The 22,420-nt window shown below is 39.9% G+C and overlaps 1 protein-coding gene and 1 pseudogene across 1 annotated transcript; one reads left to right on the top strand and one right to left on the bottom strand.

The window, feature by feature from the left end:
• On the top strand, positions 1-1,252 carry LOC113178253 (olfactory receptor 2M3-like). Its single transcript, XM_026382664.1, has one exon. The coding sequence runs from the start codon at positions 1-3 to the stop codon at positions 937-939; it is 939 nt and encodes a 312-aa protein (XP_026238449.1). The 3' UTR covers positions 940-1,252.
• Positions 1,253-8,931: 7,679 nt separating this feature from the next.
• LOC144254239 (mitotic spindle assembly checkpoint protein MAD2A-like) lies at positions 8,932-10,528 on the bottom strand (annotated as a pseudogene).
• Positions 10,529-22,420: the final 11,892 nt, after the last annotated feature.

Below are 22,420 nucleotides of genomic sequence, written 5' to 3'. Positions count from 1 at the left end.
ATGGCTATGGAGCTCTGGAACCACACCTTCCTATCGAGTTTCATCCTTAGAGGTCTGCTCAGCCACTCATCATATGACTTCTTCCTCTTTTCCCTGGTCCTTTTGGCCTTTGCTGCGGCCCTGACTGGCAACATCCTTCTCCTCCTGCTCATCCAGGGTGACAGGCGCCTGCATACTCCTATGTACTTTTTCCTCAGTCAGCTCTCCATCATGGACTTGACCTTGGTTTGTGCTGTGGTGCCCAAGATGGCAGCCAACTTTCTCTCAGGCCATAAGTTCATCTCTTGGGCAGGCTGTGCAGCTCAGATCTTCCTAGTGGTCATGGTAGGAGGAGCCGAGTGCTTCCTCTTGGCAGTGATGGCCTACGATAGGTATGTAGCTATTTGCCACCCTCTGCGGTACTCTGTGCTCATGAGCTGGAAGACCTGCTATCTGCTGGCTGTGGCATCCTGGATAGGTGGGGTGGCCGACAGTGTGATCGATGTTGGTACAGTCTTCAGCTTTCCCTATTGTGGCTCTCTGGAGGTGGACCATTTCTTCTGTGAGGTCCCTGCCCTTCTGCGTCTCTCCTGTGCTGACACATCCCTCTTTGAGGACCTCATCTATGCATGCTGTGTGGTCATGCTGCTGCTGCCCCTGGGAGTCATTGTGGCTTCCTATGCCCGGGTCCTCACAGCTGTGATTAGGATGCCCTCCACTGAGGGGAAGCAGAAGGCTCTGACCACTTGTTCCTCCCACCTGGCTGTGGTGGGCCTCTACTACAGTGGAGCCATATTTAGCTATATGCAAAGGGCCTCAGCTAGGACACCAGCAAGAGACAGGGCCACCTCTATCTTCTACACCATTCTTACCCCAATGCTCAACCCACTCATCTACAGCCTGAGGAATAGGGAGGTTACCAGGGCACTGAGGAAGATGCTGGGAAGGTGGAGAGTGTAGGCACTTGCCCCTCCCTCTTGGGCTTCCCTTCTTGGTGTGTCCCTTCTCTGCCACCCCCATTCTTCCTCTCTGCCTGCACTGACTCGGACAAGTTGGGGCAAGGCTATGAACTAAGTAATCTGCTAACATTTAGGATGCTTGGAAGGAAAGTGATGGGGTAACAGATGGTACTTAATTTGTTTCACAATGAATCCCCCCACCCCACCCCAGCACCATAATATCCACCAATTAAAGACCAACAGATACATTGTTTACATTGCCAGTAGGATTGGCAGGTCAGCCTTTCTTCTGAATTATATTTTAAAAATAAACCAACAGTCAGCAGTGGTGGTGAATGCTTGCAATGCCACCTATAGAAGAGGTTGAAGTAGATGCAAGTTTAAGGCCAGCCTGGGTAAATGAATGAGATGCTCACTCAAAATAAAATAAAGGGGTGGTATATAGCTCAGTGATAGAGTGTTGCCCAGCAATCATGAGGTCTGGTTTTGATTCCTATAGCCACACACACACACACACACACACACACACACACACACACAAAAGAACCAACAGTGTATGAGTTCCTCCCTTCTTCCCCCCCCCCACTGTAATAAGAGTTCACTTTATGCTTTGAACGTAACTCTTAACTGTTCTGCTATTGCCGCTTATTTTAAAACTGATATTTTCTCTTCTACCTCTCCCCCTTGGGGAAAACCTTGGGGAAAACAAGATCACCCTAATTCCCATCCTAGGCCAGGTTATCTGTCCTTGTGAACCCAGGCCAGAGAGAGAGAAAGTAATTCAGCCTGGGACTGTCCTTTCACCAGATCTAAGAAATGCATCTCTCTCACAGCCACCAGTGAATTAAAACCCTTGATGAGGTGCTTAGAATATAGCCTTTGAATCATCTCTTTAAAAGGTCTCTGCTCCCCCTGACTGGAAGATTCACAGTCTCAGCACCAAGAATCCCAGTTACTTCTTCTTTGCTAGCAAAGAAATAAAACTTCTTTTCCTTTCTTTCTTAAAGCTTTGTCTTCCTATTGGATTGGCATTGGGGACAAGGACCAAGCTTTCAGTAACAGCACTAGGATTTTTGTTTGTCTTGTGTGTACAGTAAAGGGATTGAACCCAGGGATGTCCTACTACTGAACTATATCCCCAGTCCCTTTTTATTGTTTATTTTGAGATAGGGTCTGGGTAAATTGCTCAGATTGGCCTGAAATTTAGGATCCTCCTGCCTCAATCTCCTGCATCATAAGGATTTAAACTTCTTTTCAGAAATATCCATTCAGTTCATTTGTTCATTTATTTATTGAGTTATTTGTTCTTTTGATGTTATTTTCTTTTAAATTGTTTATATATTCTGGATATTAATTCTCTGTCAGATGAATGGCTGTCTGAGATTTTCTGCCATTCTGTAGACTGTCTTTTCACTCAATTATTTTCTTTGCTGTACATAAATTCTAAAATTTGCTGTAATCCCACTTGTCAATTCTTGTTATTATTTATTGAAATATTGGGTTAAGGAAGGTATTACTGAACCAGTATCTTAAAGTTTTCCCCTATGTTTTCCTTTAGTAGTTTCAAATCTTACATTAATTAAGGTCATTGAACCACTTAGAGTTTTAAAATTTTTTTCTCTTTTTGTACAGGATAAGAGGGACCTATTTTCAATCTTCTACAGGTGGAAGTCCTGTTTCCTAGCACCATTTATTGTTGGCAAGAAAGTAAATTAGTACAGTTACTAGGGAAAAATGGTATGGATGTTGTAGGGATAGATGAGGCAAGGCACCAAAGATAGCAGGAAACAGTTTTTATTTGGCTGCATCCAGGTTCAGACGACACAGCTTTTGCTGTAATCAATCAATCCCCTGAATCCTGAGTTCAGGGAGTTTCAGAATTTTATACCCAGCATGTAAGGGGAGGGGCTCAGAAGTCCGCAGTTTGCAGAAGTTCACATAAAAGCAGCTTTTTCTTTCACTGTTCTGGGCAAGTTAACCCTTAATGGACAGCACCTGAAAAAGGGAGAGCTTCTTCTCCCCTTTCTTTCCTCCCCTTGCCAGCTGTTACCATGTGCCCAATTGGTAACTTCTCATAGAAATGTAGACATCTCTGTGAAGCTTCAGCTCAAGGCCAGAGGCCTTGTTTACACATTTCTACAAACTACTAAACTGGATATGTTTGTGAAAAACTAGTAAGGGGGTGCCCAGCACCTGGAGTGCTGATTTCTTCTAGGCTTATGGCCAAAAAACAGGGCAATATGGAAATGGAAACGTATCCACATTGAACTCTTTTGTAGAGACTCTTGTGCTGACAGTCCTAAAATCAGCCATGGTGAAGATTTCTGGAAAAGCCCTGGAGAAGCCCAGTTAAGATTTTTTTGTGTGTGAAGAAAGGGGGTTCCACTACATGGAGGTTCCTCAAAACATTAAACATGATCTACATATTCCAGCTATGCCACTCCTGGGTATGCATCTGATGGATCAAAGTCAGCATACAAAAGAGATACTTACATACACACATGTTTATGGTGACACTATACATAATAGCCAAGTTATGGAATTAACCTAGGTAGCCCATCAACAGATAAAAAGATAATATACAGGGGTTGGGGATGTGGCTCAAGCGGTAGTGCGCTTGCCTGGCAAGCGTGCGGCCCGGGTTCGATCCTCAGCACCACATACCAACAAAGATGTTGTGTCCGCCGAGAACTAAAAAATAAATATTAAAAAAATTCTCTCTCTCTCTCTCTCTGTCTCTCTCTCTCTCCTCTCTCACTTTCTCTTTAAAAAAAAAAAAGATAATATACAACAGAGCATTTTTAGCCATAAAGGATAAAATCATGCCATTTGCAGGAAAATGGATGGAAATGGAGATTGTCATGTTAAGTAAAACAAGCTAGTCTTGGAAAGACAATTATTGCAATGTTTTATCCTATATGTGGAATGTAAAAAGAATTGTAAAAATATATGAAAGTAGAAGGAGGCCTATTAAGGAAGAGGAAGGGAAGGGTGTAAGAGAGGGTACTTGGGAGGGTGGTGCAATCAAAGCACTTTATATGTTTGTATGGAAACATTGCAATGAAACTCATAGATTTGTTCAATTAATGTATGCCAATAATAATAACAATGAAGTGAACCTAGATGGGAAGGGGATGCAGCTCATTGGCAGTGCATGTACTTAGTATGTATAATGCCCCGAGTTTGATCACAAGGCCCTATGTTTGATCCCCAGCAACACACACATACACACACACACACACACACAAAAAAAAAAAAGGAACCAAGAGTGGGAACCAATTCAGAACCCATTTCCACACTGTAATATGGCACACAGAATTTGAGTATGACATTTAAGAGGATCTTTGTAAGATTAATTGTCTTTCTAGACTTCACTTTATTCATCTGTACCATCATAGCTACTGGTAAAATTAAATCCAATATTTAGTGGCTCTCATTAGTTGCTAATTATTTTTTTAATGAAAATTTCCATTTCTGTGTGTTTCATATTATTTAGAAATTTAAAAAGAGTTTTGTGCCTGCTCACAACTGTACTTAATTCTTTTAGGAGATGGGCCTTATGCTACCCAGGCTGGCCTTAAACTCCTGGGCTCAAGCAGTCTTTGTTCCTGAGCCTCTAAAATAGTTGGGACTATAGGCTTGTGCCACCAAACCCAGCTTTTTACTTTAAATACAAGAATCAAAGTGTTGCCAAAAGCTTGGGCCTTGTCCCCAGTGCCAATCCAATAATGAGGACATGGTTTGAGAAAAAGGAAAAAGTTTTAGCCCTTTGCTAGTAAAGGAGAAACACAGGGGACTCCTGTCCTAAAGGCTGTGATTCTGCAGATCAGCAGGAACAGAGGGCTTTTAAAGAGGTGATTCAGAGAAAATGAGATTAGGGAGGAAAGATCAGGAAGGAGAAGATCAGGGAAAAGAAGATCAGGGAGGAGAAAGCTAGAGAAAAGGAGATCAGAGAAAATCAGGGAAAAGAAGATCAAAGAGGAGAAGATCAGGAAGGAGAAGGTTGGAAGTTTGAAAGCTTTGAAACAAAAGGATCAAAGCCACCAGGGATATAGTCAAAGCATCAAGTGAACCCCTATTACAAAGGTATATAAATTCAAAACAGCCAGAATGTTATTTATTTTCAGCTTTCTAGAGGTATAATTGACAAATAAACATTGTAATAAGTATATATTTTGTGAAATGTTACCACAGTAGGTTCAAATAGCTAGAGTTTAGGCCATGGTAGGTATAGAGGTTATTGATAGGACATTCACAGAGTCCACACAAAGTCCAAAGGCCACACCACACACCAGAATCTCACACAAGAGACTTTTTGTTGGCAGCACGAAGCAAACCGACAAGGCTGTACCTTCAAGGAAAGAAGCAGCGCTTAGGCACTCACAGAGGAGCTTTATAGCCATCAAGAGGAATTTCATAAGAAATTCATAAGGAGTTGTGTCATAAGCTAGGGTGGGGTTGATCATTTAGCAGGCACATGTTCTTATGGGAAGTGATGCAACATTGCCTCAGAATCTTGACTTTGGAGCCTCTAGATAAAATGGCTCCCAATCTAAACTGGCAAATCTGATGCTAATATTGACCTGATGTTAATAGTTATAATGCCTTACTCCATTTAATCTGGGAAGTTTAGGAGCTAAATGATCTCCTCCTCCTCTTCCTCCTCCTCCTCCTCCTCCTCTTCCTCCTCCACCTTCTTCTCCTCCTTCTTCTTTGAGGGCTGGGGATTAAACCCAGGCCTTTGTGCAGGTTAAGCACTGACTCTACCATTGATTTATACCCCCTACCCCCATTACCTCTTTATCATTGATGCCAGACATGGAACAAGAATGAGGTGTGAGGAGAGCATAGCAGAAATTGGTTTCTATTGAAGTTTCCTTGACAGGGACTCTGGAGGGCCTTGGGAAATAATCTTTTTGTTTTGTTATTTATTGAGGTGCTAGTAATGGAAACCAGCGAGGCAAAATGCTCTACCACTGAGCTAAATCTTAGCCCCTGGAAATGATCTTTTGATCCATGCCATCTACAAAGATTTCCTTAAACACAGTACACCAAAAATGTCCAATCACTCTATCACTCTATCTAAGAGACCCACATTAATTTTTCTGAGAGCCTGTGAGATATCAGATGCCATGTGGTCAGTTCTAGGAATCAAAATGTTCCAGACAATGGGGCCAGTTGAGCAGAGGCTGAGTGTGAATTCTAGAGTGTACAAACTCAGAGAGTGTGAAGTAGAGCTGATCAGAGGGATTGAGACCCACATCATGTAGAGCCTGGTAAATTAGTATGAGGAATTAGAGTTTTGAGCAGTGGAGAGATATGATCTGCCCAGAGGTTTTCTGTTTAATTTTTTTTTTTAGTTGTTGGTGGATCTTTATTTAATTAATTAAATTAATTTATTTATATGTGGTACTGAGAATCAAACCCAGTGCCTCACACATGCTAGGTGAGTGCTCTATCCCTGAGCTACAACCCCAGCCTCCTGCCCTAAGTTTAATAGAACCACTTAGGCTATTGTGTAGGGCCCATGGGGGAGGTTTCTCTGGCAATTCTGGTGAGAGATGATAGTGTTCAGATGCTCATCCCATGGAAAATCAATGTCTGAGAGACAAGTGTTGGGGAGAAAGGACTTTATTCAGTGACTGAAGAATGGACAAGAGGGGCATTTCCCTTACAAACCAGCTTCTTAACTCCAGGGAATCAAGGGGTTACAGATATAGGGTAGAAACAATATGGGAGAGGAAGAGATTGATAAAGGGAAAGAATATTTATGTCTTTTCTGGAAATAGATGGAGATCTGGGAATATGAATGCCACCTCATTCATGGTCTGATGTTTCCAGTTATGGTGGCTGGTAGATGTAATTTACTTTATTTTTTTGTGGTACTGGGAATTGAACACAGGGGCACTCTACCACTGAGTCACAACCAGCTGGTAGATGTCTTTAGCCTTGAAGTGAGGAGGGACTGTGATGGCAAAACCAGACCTGGTTGTAAAATGAATTACAAAAAAATTATTGTAAGAAACCAATGCCTGGGAAAAGGGTTCCCTCCCATCTCTCAGGCTTTCTTCAGAAGCCTATTTGACCCTGGGTCCTTTTGTGTTGTAAATATCTGCACTAGGAGTCTGACCACTCCCTCATTAAAGGTGAACACCACTATGCTAGGCTTTTCAAGGCTAGAGATTTAACAGATGCCTATGAAAAGAGCCTTTTTTTTTTTCTTATTTGTTTCTGTAAGCATGTTATGTTAGAGACCCCCGAGCAAGGCTGTCAGCCATGTAGATCACAGTTTTTTTTAAAATAGGGAAAAATCCCCAATGATGGGATGGGACTAAGACGATACCAAATAACTTATAAATGTGACAAACTGTGGATCACACTTCAGAATTTGGAGTTCGTTGTCTTCTGGGTCCACTGGCATAAAATGAAGTTTGGAGTTCTTCTCCTCTCCAATACTGATTGCTATCTCTCAACAAGTCTGTTTCTAGCAAAAAAGACAGACTAGGCAGGTCTAGTTCAAGAAAACTCTATATTATAGTTTCAGACAAAACTTCTCTCAAATGAACAACATGTCTATGTACAGAGTTAAGTGGAATATGATCCAAATGTTAAGGCAACAAAGGAGACAGACACAATATGAAGACAGAGGGGACAAGCCTTTTCATCTCATTTCAGTCACCTGTCAAATGTCTGTAGGCCCAAATGAAGAGTCAATGTTTTCAGCAAAAGTGGCCTTCAAATCCCTGTAGAGAAATCCACATGTTAGAGTGTTACTAGCAGGAGTCAGAATTGAGTTTGTGTCCCACCACATAGAAGAATGAACACCAAGAATGCAGAGGTAAGCAAGTAAACAGGAATTTTATTTAAAAGGAAGGTGAGCTGGGTGTGGTGGTGCATACCTGAAATCTCAGCAGCTTGGGAGGCTGAGGCAGGAGGATTGCAAGTTTAAGGACAGCCTCAGCAATTTAGTGAGGCCCTAAACAAATTAGTGAGACTCTATCTCAAAATTAAAAAAAAAATTTAAAAAAAGGCTGGGGAATTGGGATCATATTATAAAGTACCTCTGAGTTCAATCTCCCCTACCAAAAAAAAAAAAAGGTGAAAAAAAGTGAGAATTCCCAGCAATTTCCAGCACAGGCTCCTGGGAGGGGTAAGACTGCTGTTTAAATCTTACAGCATTCCTTCTTTTAAAGGCACATAAGTAGAAGTTGATGAGCTCTTCTTGATGGGTCCTTGATATTTCAATTGTTTTGTGTGAGGGCACAGGCCAGATTGTGCAGTCATTCTCTAGGAGATGGAAACTGATGCTCTTTGAAAAACAAGAACTGTTTTTTAACATGTAGGGGCAGGGGCATGTTAAAATGGCTGTTCTTGTGCTAACCCTCTTATCAATTACTGTCCCTTCCCTACTCTTTTTTTTAAGCATTCAGATTTAACTTTATCCACATTACCATTTAAAGCTTGATTTATAAACAGTACAATTACCCATTGCTTCATGGGTTCAAGTTAAGCATTTTTTTCTATGTGGGAACTACACAATATAGTAAATGTCAAAGGACCCAATAAAGCAGTTTTTCATTACTTTCAGGATCTAAACAAATATTCTGAATGTTCAGAGCTCTTTAGGTGTAGTATTTTATATTCAAATATCTATCTATATTGAGTCAGGTTATATGACCAAAACAATTTAGAAAAGTAATTAGCTTTATAGCAAAAGACTTTCTATCTACATTATCATGTTCAAAGGAATTCATGTTGCAATGCTGACAAAATCTGGTGGCTTCTCTGGAACAACAGGCAGTGTATTTGCTCCATTAACTGTGTGGCAGGTCACACAGGTACAAACATGGAACAGTTAGGCACAGTTCATCCGGGACGGTTTTGCTCCCCTGCTAAAACTAACCAATGAAATACAACACATCAACTGCAGTTGACTTGGTTTCAGGAAAACCACATTTGAGAATTATAATACAGTATCTTCCTCATCTCACCTTCAGTCGTTGACAGGAAGTTTGTAGGTCACCATGCTGTTTATTTTGTGGATCCTGGTAGTAAATGAGCCAAGATGGACTTCCTCTGTACTGGTAATGACCTGTAGTAACTAGTTACCTGTAGTAACTCTTCCCATTTTTCAGGTACAACCAAATCTTTGTCTGTATAAATCAGTAGATCAAATGAACCTAAACTGGGGATAAGATCATTAAAATACACTATTTTTCCAAAGTAAAAATACCCTCTCTCTTTCTCTTACAGGGCCACGTTCTGAACTACCCATTGTTAGAGGATGGGTTGGCCTGGCCTCTAATCACTAATTTATTTCCCTCAGTGGAAACTGATTTCAGCACAGATTATACTCTTCTATTTTACCTTATGAAAAATTTAGGGCTTTTAAATTTTGCAGGAAAACCATTGAACATACAACATGCACATAATCACATGAGAACTTTTGAACATAAGCCACAGGAGAGCTAATATCCTGGTGTCACTGCAGCGCTCCAGTGCCCAGAACAGTGCCTGGCATGGAGGAGGCAGCTGTCAACCATCTGACGAATGGAGCAATGAGGATTGAAAAGCAAGACACGCACTGCACACTGCAATGTGCAGACAAAAAAGCCATGGGAGGAATCACTGCAATGTTCAAGAGGGGGCGCTGTGCAATAGTTTCTCTCCTTTTGAGCATTTCTCAGTGTTCCAGAATACATACACACACATGCACATACAGAACTGCCGCCTCATGATGCTTCCCTACTTACATTACATGTTACTAACCATTAAAAGTTACTAAAGGGTTGATTCTGCAAGCAGTAGTTTAGTTGTTCCCCCAGGAAGCAAAACTCAGTGTGAAGGTGTGTAACATGTACAAGAAACTTCCAACACTGGTAGAAACATCACTGTCACTATGATCTTTCAGATCACTGAGCAGATTTCACCCTGGATGGTTTTCTGAGACTTCTGTCTGGGAGCACTATCAAAGACACTGAATCAATCAATTCATTTTAGGTTTAACAAGTGATTTAAAACATTCACAAGAAAGATTATTTACTTGATAAAAATGCTTCCAAAAATCAAATAAGTAATTAATCAAAAGATTTTTTAAAAAGTGAACAAAGGTCCCTTTAGGACCTACAACCTAGTGGGCAAGATACATCTTGTGATGATTTTGTTTATATATCCAATTTTTATTTAGTGCTGGTCTTAGATTCAGGTCATTTAGTATGAGTTGACTAGAAAATCTGCCAACCACATCAAGTTAGGAAAACTGCAACATCTGTTGTCTTTCACAGTCATGTCATACTCAATATCAAATAGCCACCTTTTGAGGACCTCCTTGCTTTCAATGTTCAACATGACCACCACCAGCTTCTGAACTGAGCCCTTGTACAGCCAGTCTTTCAGCTGTTCTACCACACTACTTAGGTATTTTATGAGCTCAAGGTTGGTAGTTACCAGCAAGCTGAGTCCACACTTCTGCGCTCCAGTGAAAGTTTCAGAGGGATATATGCCACATTGACACAGGATAAGAAGAACTTGGCCACGATCTCTGCTCTCTGCAAAGTGTGATACCCAGCTCCTGGGACAGTAGCTGCCATGGAGAAGCCCATCTGCCATCCAGTAAAAAAGTCCCTTCCCTACTCTTGACTGCCTATCCTTTCCTATCTCAAAAGGTGGTACCAACAGCAAAGCTAGTGGGAAATATTGCATTGCCCATCTGTATGATTTCCAAAATTAGTGATTTGCAAGTCAACTAAGGCAAGTGAAGGTAGAGACTTTATTTAGTTGACCCCACTCCCAACAATGGCACTTGGACCTGGGTGGAAATAAAGAAAGTGTCTAGAAGTGGACAGGTTCTGGATATATGTTGAAGTTCAAATAAACAGGACTTTTTTTTTTCTGGTTGTGTTGGAGATGGATCCAGGGCCTCACACACCCACAGGCACCAACAGGATTTTCTACCTTAACATTGTCAAGAAGAAAAAATAAAAATGGACCAGTACTGGTTCAAGGCATTTAATATGGAATTGGGGGGCTATTGTTAATCAGATCCCAGACATATCTGCATCTGAAACTTTGAACTAGGCTGCAGACTGTCTCACCCTTGATGCAAATGGACCTTTGAAACATTGTTAAAAATCTCCGTTGAAGATCATTTTCAAGCAAGAAAATACAAGGCACCATCAAAAGTTTACCAACCAAGAAAAGCCTGGGACCAGATGGATTCTCAAGTTCTACAAGACCTTCAGAGAAGAATTCTATTAAATAGAAAAGGAGGGGTAACTCTTCCAAATTCATTCTATGAGGCTAGTATCACCCTAATACCAAAACCAGACAAAGATACATCATGGAAAGAAAACTTCAGATCAATATCTCTGATGGACACAGATGCAAAAATTTTCAATAAAATCCTAGCCAATCGCAAAACATTAAAAAAAGAGTGCTCCATGATAAGTGGGGTTCATCGCAGGGATGCAAGTTGATTCAATATACAGAAATCAATAAATGTAATACATCATATCGATAGACTTAAAGACAAGAATTATATTATAATCTCAATAGATGCTGAGAAAGCATTTGACAAGATACAGCACCTCTTCATGTTCAAAACACCAGAAAAACTAGGGAGAGTAGGAACATACCTCAACATTGCAAAAGCTATCTATGCTAAGCCCCAGGCCAACATCAATCTAAATAGAAAAAAATTGAAAACATTCCCTCTAAAAACTGAAACAAGATAGGGATGCCCTCTTTCACAACTTCTATTCAACATAGTTCTTGAAACTTTAGCTAGAACAATCAGATGAAAAAAATTAAAGGAATACACATAGGAAATGAAGAACTCAAACTATCACTATTTGCTAATGACATGATTCTATATTTAGAAGATTCAAAAAATTCCACCAGAAAATTTCTAGAATTAATACATGAATTCAGCAAAGTAGAAGTACATGAAATCAATACCCATAAATGCATTTCTATACATAAGCAATGAATCTATTGCAAAAGAAATTAGAAAAACCATCCCATTCACAGTAGCCTCAAAAAAAAAAAAAAAAAGGATCTGGAATCAGTCTAACAAAAGAGGTGAAAGACCTCTACAATGAAAACTAGAGGACACTACAGAAATAAATGGAAGAAGATCGTAGAAGATGGGAAGAACTCCCATGCTCTTAGATAGGCAAAATTAATATTGTCAAAATGACCATACTACCCAAAGTGCTATACAGATTCAAGGCGATTCCAATTAATATCCCAATGTTATTCTTTATAGAAATAGAAAAAATCATGAAAATATAAGAGGCCCAGAATATCCAAAGCAATCCTCAGTAAGAAGAATGAAGCAGGAGTCATCACAATACCAGAACTTAAACTATACTAGAGATATAATAACAAAAACGACATGGTATTGGTACCAAAATAGACATGCAGACCAATGATACAAAATAGAAGACACAGAGACAAACCCATATAAATACAGTTATCTCATACTAGACAAAGGCATAACAAACACACATTGGAGAAAAGATATCCCATTCAAAAAAATAGTGCTGGCAGATTATGCTAAGTGAAGCTAGCCAATCCCTTAAAAATAAATGCCAAATGTCTTCATTGATATAAGGAGAGCAACTAAGAACAGAATAGAGAGGAAGAGCATGAGAAGAAGATCACCACTAAACAGGGACGAGAAGGGGGAGGGAAAGAGAGAGAAAAGGGAAATTGCATGGAAATTGTTATACAAAATTACATATAAGAGGAAGTGAGGGGAAAGGGGAAAAATAAACAAGAGAGAGAAATGAATTACAGTAGATGGGGTAGGGAGAGAGGAAGGGAAGGGAGGGAAGGGAAGGGGAGGGGAGGGGGGATAGTAGAGGATAGGAAAGGCAGCAGAATACAACATACACTAGTATGGCAGTAGGTAAAAAAGTGGATGTGTAACGGATGTGAATCTGCAATATGTATATAGGGTAAAAATGGGAGTTCATAATCCGCTTGAATCAAATGTATGAAATATTATATGTCAAGAACTTTGTAATGTTTTGAGCAACTAATAAAAAAATGGTGCTGGCAAAACTGGAAATTCATTTGTAGCAAAATGAAATTAAACCTCTAACTCTCACCCTGCACAAAACTCAACTCAAAGTAGATCAAAAACTTAGGCACTAGAACAGAGACCCTAAGCCTAAAAGAAGAAAAAGTAGGCCCAAATCTTCATAATGTTGACTTAAGACTTGACTTCCTGAACAAGACTCTTAAAGTGCAAGAAGTAAAATTAAGAATCAACAAATGGATTCAAACTAAAAAGCTTCTTATCAGCAAAGGAAACAATAACGTGATGAGAGAGCCTACAGAGTGGGGAAAAATCTTTACCACGTGCACCTCAGATAGAACACTAATTTTTAGGATATATAAAGAACTCAAAAAACTTAACATCAAAAAAACCCAAATAATTCAATCAATAAAGGGGCTAAGGAACTGAACAGACACTTCACAGAAGAAAAAAATACAATCAATTAACAAACATATAAGAGTGTTCATCATCTCTAGAAATTAGAGAAATACAAATCAAAACTACTCTAAGATTTCATCTCACTCCAATAAGAATGGCAATATCAAGAATACAAGCAATAATAAGTGTTGGCGAGGATGTGGGGGAAAAGATACACTCATACATTGCTTGTGGGACTGAAAATTGGTACAACCCCTATGGAAAGCAGTATGAAGATGCCTCAGAAAACTTGTAATGGATCCACCATTTGACCCAGTGATTCCACTCGTCAGTTTATACCCAAAGGACTTAAAATCAGCATACTACTGTGACACAGGCATAATGTTTATAGCATCTCAAGTCACAATAGCTAAATTATTGAACCAATTTAGATGCCCCTCAACAGAAGAATAGATAAAGAAAATGTGGTACATATACAGAATGGAATATTTCTCATCCTTAAAGAAGAATGAAATTATGGCATTTGCAGGTAAATGGATGAAACTAGAGAATATCATGCTAAGGGAAGTAAGCCAATCCTCAAAAAACAAAAGCTGAATGTTTTCTCTGACAAGCCAATGCTGATCCATAATGGGGCAGGGAGATAGGGAAGAATGAGAGAATTTTGGTTTGTGTAGAGGGGAGTGAAGGGAGGGGTGGGGCTATGGGAATGAGAGAAACATGATTACTCTCTATAATGTTTTTTTTGTATATACTGATTTTATTTTCAAATGCCATAGATTCAGAAATATTTTATTGTACTATGTATGTATCTTTTTAATTAGAAACAGAAATCTATTTATCCAAGGAAACATTAGCCAGATTTTGTGTCACAATGATCTAAGCTTTTAGTATGTGTAATAAAATGAAATTATTTATCTCAGAGCTGTTAAGAACTTACAAATGTGATCCTGGAATATATAAGTGGGACTATTTTTACAAATTCTTACAAACCAGAAAACTCCTTCCCCAAACATGTCAAGCTTAATTTTCTGCTCTTTGGAGCATAGCTAGTAAGGTATCAAGTCCCAGTGACATTTTCCACACTGTGAGTTGCCAGACACTATAAGCCTGTGGCAGTGTTTAATCTATAGTAAACCAGCTAACAATTTGTAGAAGAAAGGTTTATATAATTATTCCTTAATATCCTTGTGGTGATTACAACAATGGCAGAGAATCATAAGAGCAGAATCAGTGATTATCTGATAAGGTAGCATTTCTTACCAATTATGAGCTGATATAACCTTTATACTCTCTGCAGGTTACTTTTGTGACCCAATCCATTTTTTACTAAGCTCCTAAAGAAATGGATATTTGAGTATGCTCCCATTAGTGTATATTGGGACTGTGATTTCAAGGGTCACTAGTTCTGCAGAGCAGCCTATATGCATTCCAAATTCTCCTGAAGATCTTTACTTTTTTTAAAAAAAATTATTTATTTATATATTCTAATTAGTTATATATGATAGCAGAATGCATTTTGATTCATTGTACACAATTGCAGCACAAGTTTTCATTTCTCTGGTTATACACAATGTGTTACACCATATGTACAGTCATACATGTACATAGGGGTAATGATGTCCATCTCATTCCACCATCATTCCTGACCCCATGCCCCCTCCCCTCCCTTCCTTCCCCTTTGTCTAATCACAGTTCCTCCATGTTTCATATCCTCTACCTCACCATTATGGATCACACTACTGGAGTGACTCGGCACCATGTACAGCCAGAGGAAGGAGAAGTTGTGCTCCACTTGTGTACAATATGTTAAAATGCATTCTACTATAAAATAAATTAATTTAAAGAAAAATCTCTGTTGGGCCAGGACAGTGGAGCACCCCTGTAATCCCAGCAACTTGGGAGGCTGGACAGGAGGATTCAAGTTCCAGGCCAGCCTCAGAAATTTAGTGAGGCCCTAAACAACTTAGTAAGATAAAATAAAATAAAACAAACAAAAAGGACTGGGGATGTGGCTCAGTTGGTTAAGCCCCTCTGGGTTCAAACTTCAGTACCAAATAAATCAATAAACAAATCTTTGTTGACCGCCTGTGCATTGGGTCTCCCTTCCCTCAGACTACCCAGAGACAGTCTACAGCCAATCCCTTGCTTAGAAATGTTTGCCTGCCCTGATCATAATTCCTGAATAACATGTAATGTACTTTCCAAACCCTAGATTTAAAGCTATAAATGTCTCTGCTATTTTATAAAACTTCATAGAACATTCTCTTTTTCTTTTTTATTTTTTCTGAGAATGTTTTCAAGACTGTTTGAATCTGTTTTCCTGGATCACAATCCTAATTAGACACCAATAAGTATAATTTTCTTCATTCTCAACTAAATTGATTTTACTCTTGGTCAATACCATGGAGCCAATATTACCGGTAAGTTCACAAGATTTTAAGAGTAATAAAATGAGAAACTGCACTTAACCTGCTTGGCACTGAGCTTTTTTCATTAAAATGTACAAATGTGTCAGTAATCAATGCATTTCTTACTGTAAAATAAATTAATTTAAAAAAATCTCTGTTGAGCTGGGCAGCCTTTATAATTGAAAAACAATAGAAGGGTGTGATGGTGCACACTTTTGTAACACTAGTTATTCTGGAGGTTGAAGCAGAAGAATCACAATTGGAGGTCATATTTGGCAATTTAGCCAGATCCTGTCTCAAAATAAAAAGGACTGGGGATGTCACTCATTGGTCAAGCACCTCTGGATTCAATCCTCAGTATTGCTAAGTAAATAATAATAAGTAAAAAAATAAAATTGTGATAGACAATTGAATGTTGTTTAAGGAAGCAAAACTTCAGGTTGTTTTCTATAATTTCTACTGTTTTTTGTTTTGTTTTGTTTTGTTTTGTTTACTAGGAATGGAAGCCAGGAGTTCTCTACCACGTAGCTATAGCACCAGCCTTACATCCCCCTTTAAAAAAAATTCATTTTGAGACAGAGCCTCCCTTAGCTTACAGACGTTGGCTTGGAATTTGTGATCATCCTGCCTTAGCCTCCCAATGTTGGGATTATAGGCATGCGCCACAGTGCCTGGCTTCTAGGAGGTTTTCAAAGTAGGTATATTATAGAGCAACATATGTTGCCCAGCCTTATTTCAGGAACCTTCTGTGATCCTATCCAGGTAAGGAGGCTGTGGGCAGTAATACCCCTTCCCTCCAGGCCCAACCAGGACTCAGATCACCAACTGGGGGAATGTGAAGAGGGGCCTGGGTGGTGGTGAAAGCTGTGCAGACTATCCCCAGTACCTGAGCCCCACCCTGATCTCTTTCAGTGCTGTAGGGCCTCCGGGAGGCTGCAAGCAGGAGCGGGTGGAGGGTACCTTGGGCACCGATGTAGGGATATGGCCATCTGGGAGGTTTGTTTTTTTATTTATTGAGAGTATATGGTGATTCAAATATCCAGTGGCTTTAGGCTCCAAGTACCATGGGACACTGCTAGTATTCTTAGTCTGATATCTCCGGTCTTGGTGGAAGAGAACACTTTGATTCAGGATAGCGGGAGTGGTAAGGATTCAGGTTCTCTGCTTGCTTTCTCCTTTTCCTTTCCCACTTGTTTTCCAACTGGTAGACTGAAGCCCATTCACTCTTTATTTCTGATTTTATGAAATTTTAATATGTGATCATACATATGATATATACAGTTTTGTTTTTGTTGGGATGGGGTGGGCATTATCTGCTTAATGTTTTCTGAGCTTCCTTTAACGCTGGTTTGATATCTATCATTATTCTGATTAATCATTATATTGCTTCATCTATTTTTTCTGTTCCTTTTTCTCCTTCTGGGATTCACATTAAATGAATTTTACACCTTTTAAAGTTGGCTCACATTTCTTGGATATTCTATACCTCTTTTTTGTCTTTTTTTCTTTCTGTTCTTTTTCTCTCCTTCCCTCTCCTATTTGTTTCTTCTCCTCCTCTTTCTTCTTAGGCAAGCACTCTACCACTGGGCTACGCCACCAGCCAATTTTCAGTTTTATTTTATTTATTAATTAAAAGTTGGTGTTGGGACTGAAAGGAAAGTGACCACAATACTTGGAGCCACCAAGAGATCTTTATTGCAGCAGTGCAAAAGAGGAGAAAAAGAGAGAGAGAAAGAAAGAGAGAGAGAGAGAGAGAGAGAGAGAGAGAGAGAGAAAGAGAAAAGAGAGAGTAAGAGAGAGCAAAAGCAAGAGAGGGAGACAGAGAGAGCAAGAGCAAGAAAGAGGGGCCCGATAGGAGGGAGTTTTTTATAGCATATAATTGGGGTCTCTGGATCTGCAGGCTGCTTTGTTGGCATACAGTGATTAGATCATTCAGTAGAGTCATCTTCTGCCTTCAGGCAGACAGGGCAGGGACTAGATGTGGGTTTCCATTGCACCAGATGGGTGGGGGTCAAGTGTTCAGCCATGAGTGGGGTTGAGTGTTCAGACTTGATGCAAACAGGTGATGAAGGACCAGACAGGAGGGGGTTTGAGTGCGTGGGTTATCCTGCAGCTCACATTTGTTCAGCCTGCCCTGCAGACAACTTAGTTCAGCCTGGGCTCTGCACCTAAGAGGGACTGGGCTCAGTTGGTAAAGTGCTTGCCTCTAATGCACAAGGCCCTGGGTTCAATGCCCTGGGTTCAATCCCCAGCATCACACACACACACACACACACACACACAAAGTTGGTATTACCGAAAGCTTGGTCCTTGTCCCCGATGCTAATCCAATAATGAAGACATGGATTTGAGGAAGAAAAAAATAGGTTTATTGCTTTGCTAACAAAGGAGAAACACAGGGGACTCCTGTCTCAAAGGCTGTGATTCTGCCCATCATCAGGAACCTGGGACTTTTAAAGAGGTGACTCAAAGGCTACATTCCATGTGTTCTCTTTTGGAGTTATAATTCACTTGTCAATTTGGGAGACAGTAATTTCTGAGATCTTCTGGTGCCATCCCCAAAGTCTGGATGACTTCCTTCCTATGGTGGGTATGTGCTCTGGGACACATAACTGCCTAGGTTGGGGAAGAAATTGTAATCCTGTTTCCCCAGAGATTCAGGAAGAGGAGAGACCAGGGAGGAGCAGGGAGAGAGAAAGAGAAAGAAACATGTCCATTTTAAAAACAAGTTGCAGTGGCAAAGCATCAAGGGTTATATTCAAAGCATAAAGTGGAGCACTGTTATAGGCCTGTAATTCCAGCGACTTGGGGCTTTGAAGCAGAAAGATGGCAATTTCAATGCCAGTTTGAGGAATTTAGTAGATCCTGTCACAAAATAAAATAAAAAAGGGCTGGGGTGCATTTCAGTGATAGAGCACACCTGGGGTCAACCTCCAATACTGGGGGGCAAGGAAGCTCAAGTCATGCTTTGCTTCTCAGTTTTAGAAGTTTCTATTGGCATATCTTCAAACTCAGAGATTCCTTCTTCACCTGTGAACAGTTTACTAATGAAACCAAAAGCATTCTTCATTAGTGTTTTGAACTCTAGCATTTCCTGTTTTTTCTTAGAATTTCCAACTCTTTTCTTACACTATCCATCTGTTCTTGTATGCTGTCTACATTTTCCTTATAGCTAGTAACATTCATAGTTTTTTTTTTAAGATTCATGGTTGAATTTGTGTGTGTGGTGGGGGAGGGTACTTGAAATTAAATTCATAGGGCATTCACTGAGTTACATCCTGAGTCCTTTTTTATTTTGAGACAGGATCTCACTAAGTTGCCCCACCTGGCCTTGAACTGGCACTCATCTTACCTCTGCCTCCTGAGTCTCTAGGATTCATGAATCACCATTTCCAGCTGAATAATTGTAATATCCTTGCCACATCTGAGTCTGGTTTTGATGATTAATGTATTTTTTCCAACTGCCTTTTGCCTTTTAGTATGCTTTGTATTTGTTGTCATACATGATACAATGAGGAAGAGGAACTCAGGTGAATAGGTCCTTAGTGGTATGGGATTAAAGTGTGTGTGTGTGTGTGTGTGTGAGAAGCATCCTATAGTCCTATGATTAAGTCTCAGTTGTTTAGTAAGCCTGTGCCTTTAGGCTATCAACTTTATAAAGGCTTTTCAGTTTCTTTCCACTTAAGTAAGATCTGATGGCTTGAGGAGGCTGGGTGGGTATTTCTCTTTCTCTAGGACATTTAGGTTCTGATAAAATAATTTCTCTAAAGGAAAGGCCTTATGAACAGTAGGTACTGTGTCTTGTGGTGCACAACAGTAATCCCAGTAACTCAGGAGACTGAGGCAGGAGGATCGAAAGTTCAAGGCCAACATCAACAACTTAGTGAGACCCTCAGCAAATTAGTGATACTCTGTCTCAAAATAAAAAATAAATAAATAAAAAGGGCTGGGGATATAGCTCAGTGATAGAGCACCCCTGGGTTCAATACCCAGTACCAAAAGAAGGTGGGGGAGAGGAGAGTGGGTCTATTTTGAAATGGCTACTTCCCCTCTGTACCTATTATACTGTAATTAGGAGGGGATTTTTCTTTGATCTTCACTGTAAGAATCTCATCAAGATCCTGGAGGGGACTCTCTTATTCCTAAAGCCTACTGATTTTTTTTTTTTTTTTTGTACCAGGGATTGAACTCAGGAGCACTCGACCACTGAGCTACATCCCCAGTCCTACTTTGTATTTTATTTAGCGACAGGGTCTCACTGAGTTGCTTAGCTCCTCACTTTTGCTGAGGCTGGCTTTGAACTCCTGATTCTCCTGCCTCAGCCTTCCAAGCCACTGTGCCCAGCTCCTCCTGGAATTTTTTTAATATTTATTTTTTAAATTATAGTTAGACACAAATCTTTTCCTCCTGGAATTTTTAACACTAAGATTTATCCACACCGAGTCTCCAGCAATATATTAATTATAGTTCACATTTTCCTACCCTGAGACTGGTTCCCAAGCTGGCTTCTGTTTGTGGGTTCTGCTCTGGTAAGTTATGATTATTTGTGTCTGCATGTCTGTCCCTCCAGTTCTGGCAGCAGTAGTTTGTCACGTGACTTCATTATCACAGCTCCTAGAGGAGTTGTTGACTTTCCAATTTGTTGTTAGGTGATCCTTATATATGCCAGGTTAGAAACTGGAAGTCCATTCTGTTCTCTCTAATTATGGCAGGAAATCAGTATCAAGGCATGAACCTCAGGAGGGCCCAAGGGTGGGATGAACAAGGTCCTGCGACAGAGCCTCAGATAGACTTTACCTTCTTCTAGGCTGGGGCTTTAGAAGGTTTTGTGGGCACAGCGTGTGTGTTGAGGGGCACAGTACAAGATGGTTCTTTAGGGGTTGAGGATTTAGCTCAGTGGCAGAGTGCTTGCCTAGCACATCCAAGGCCCTGGGTTTGATCCTTGGCATGGAAAAAAGAAAAAGAAAAAAATTACCCCAAAAGAGGGTTATTTATATTTTTTGACAAGTTTAAAAAAATGGACCTCAAATGCCCTCATCTGTTTACTTTTTACATGTCACAATCCTGAAGGACTTTTTTTGTAATTAGGGAAGGATATTTGTTGCCATTTTCACATAGTCAAATTCCAAGCTACTGGGCCCAGTACCTGATAGAGGAAAGTTGAACATTGAATAGATGTTGAACCAAGTGCTAAGGCAGGATAGAAGAAATAATAAAGATAGGTACAAAGATTTAAAAAAAAAGAAAGGAAGAAAAAGGAGGCTATAACTTTAATATAAACCTTGTGCTAACGTTTCTGACAGCTTTTCTTCCCAGGTTTGATACTCCCCAAGCCAGCTTTTCTCCCAGGCTGGTCACTCCCAAATTTCTGGGAAATCTACAAATCACTCACAATCTTAAAGTCACTAGAAATTCACTCAGTTATGAAAATTTCCCTGTGCTTTTAGAGTATATTAAGCAAAGGGAGATATAATATTTTAAGAAAACTATAATATAGGTACATTTCAAGTGTTATTTATTGATCTGGTAATGAAGATGATGTAAAAGATACATCCTGCCCAGTATCAAAGAAATTGGACCAAAGAAAGTTTGGCACTATTTCAGTCCTTGGGCATTTCCCTGTTTTCTCCTAAAGTGCTTCCACATAAGTGGTACCTGCCAGCTTCAGCTTAGGCCTACTTCAACACAAAACAAACCAGAGAGTGCGCACTGAGTACGGATTGAGTGTGTGAAGTTTCAAGCAGCTTGCACAAACTGTTTAATTTCCAGCTTGATTTCCATTCACCCCTATTAGGTAAAATGAAGTGAAACCTGAAAATTCAAACTGTTCCTGCCATTGAACTTTTGAACTCAGAAGACCCAAACTTGGGGAATCTAGTAAGGCTAGGTAAATAATGAATACTGCCCTGTATCAAAGTAATCTGATCAAATTTAAACCTAACCCAATTAGGGTTAGGTTTAGCATTAGCTAAACATTACCAGAATCCTAACTCTAACCCTAAACCTAACCCCAACCGGTAATAGAACCTTGGAACCAAGAAGACCCAAACTTGGGGAGCATAGTGATCCTATAGTTCCAGACCATCATAAACTAACTATCTTGTGATGTTATCTCTTCAAACCTTCACATGCCCACCCTTCACAGACTTTTTAAATTTTTGTTATCAGGGATTGAAGCTAGTGGCACTTAGCCACTGAACTTTTTTTTTATTGGTTGTTCAAAACATTACAAAGCTGTTGACATATTTCATGCATTGATTCAAGTGGGTTATGAACTCCCATTTTTACCCCGTATACAGATTGCAGAATCACATCGGTTACACATCCATGTTTTTACATATTGCCATACTAGTGACTGTTGTATTCTGCTATCTTTCCTATCCCAGGACTTTGTAATATTTATTTAGAGACAGGGTCTTGCTGAACTGCTTAGGGCCTCACTAAATTACTGAGACTGGCTTTGAACAATCCTTCTGCCTCAGCCTCCTGAACCACTATGATTACAGGCATGCACCACTGCAACTAGCTCACAGAATTTCCTTTAAAAGAAGAGCCTAAGATCCCAAAAGGCTTTTCACTCTCCACATAGCCTGCCTTCTGCTCTGAGAATGGGTATCTTTACCTTTTAC

This window comes from Urocitellus parryii, chromosome 1 (genome assembly GCF_045843805.1).
Source record: "Urocitellus parryii isolate mUroPar1 chromosome 1, mUroPar1.hap1, whole genome shotgun sequence".
NCBI classification, from domain to species: domain Eukaryota; kingdom Metazoa; phylum Chordata; class Mammalia; order Rodentia; family Sciuridae; genus Urocitellus; species Urocitellus parryii.
The sequence above is the reverse complement of the archived record's forward strand: the minus strand, read 5'-3'. Positions and strand labels throughout refer to the sequence as shown.

Bases quoted from the DNA above. Each gene is read 5' to 3' on its own strand.
- LOC113178253 (XM_026382664.1), top strand. From the start codon at position 1: ATGGCTATGGAGCTCTGGAACCACACCTTCCTATCGAGTTTCATCCTT.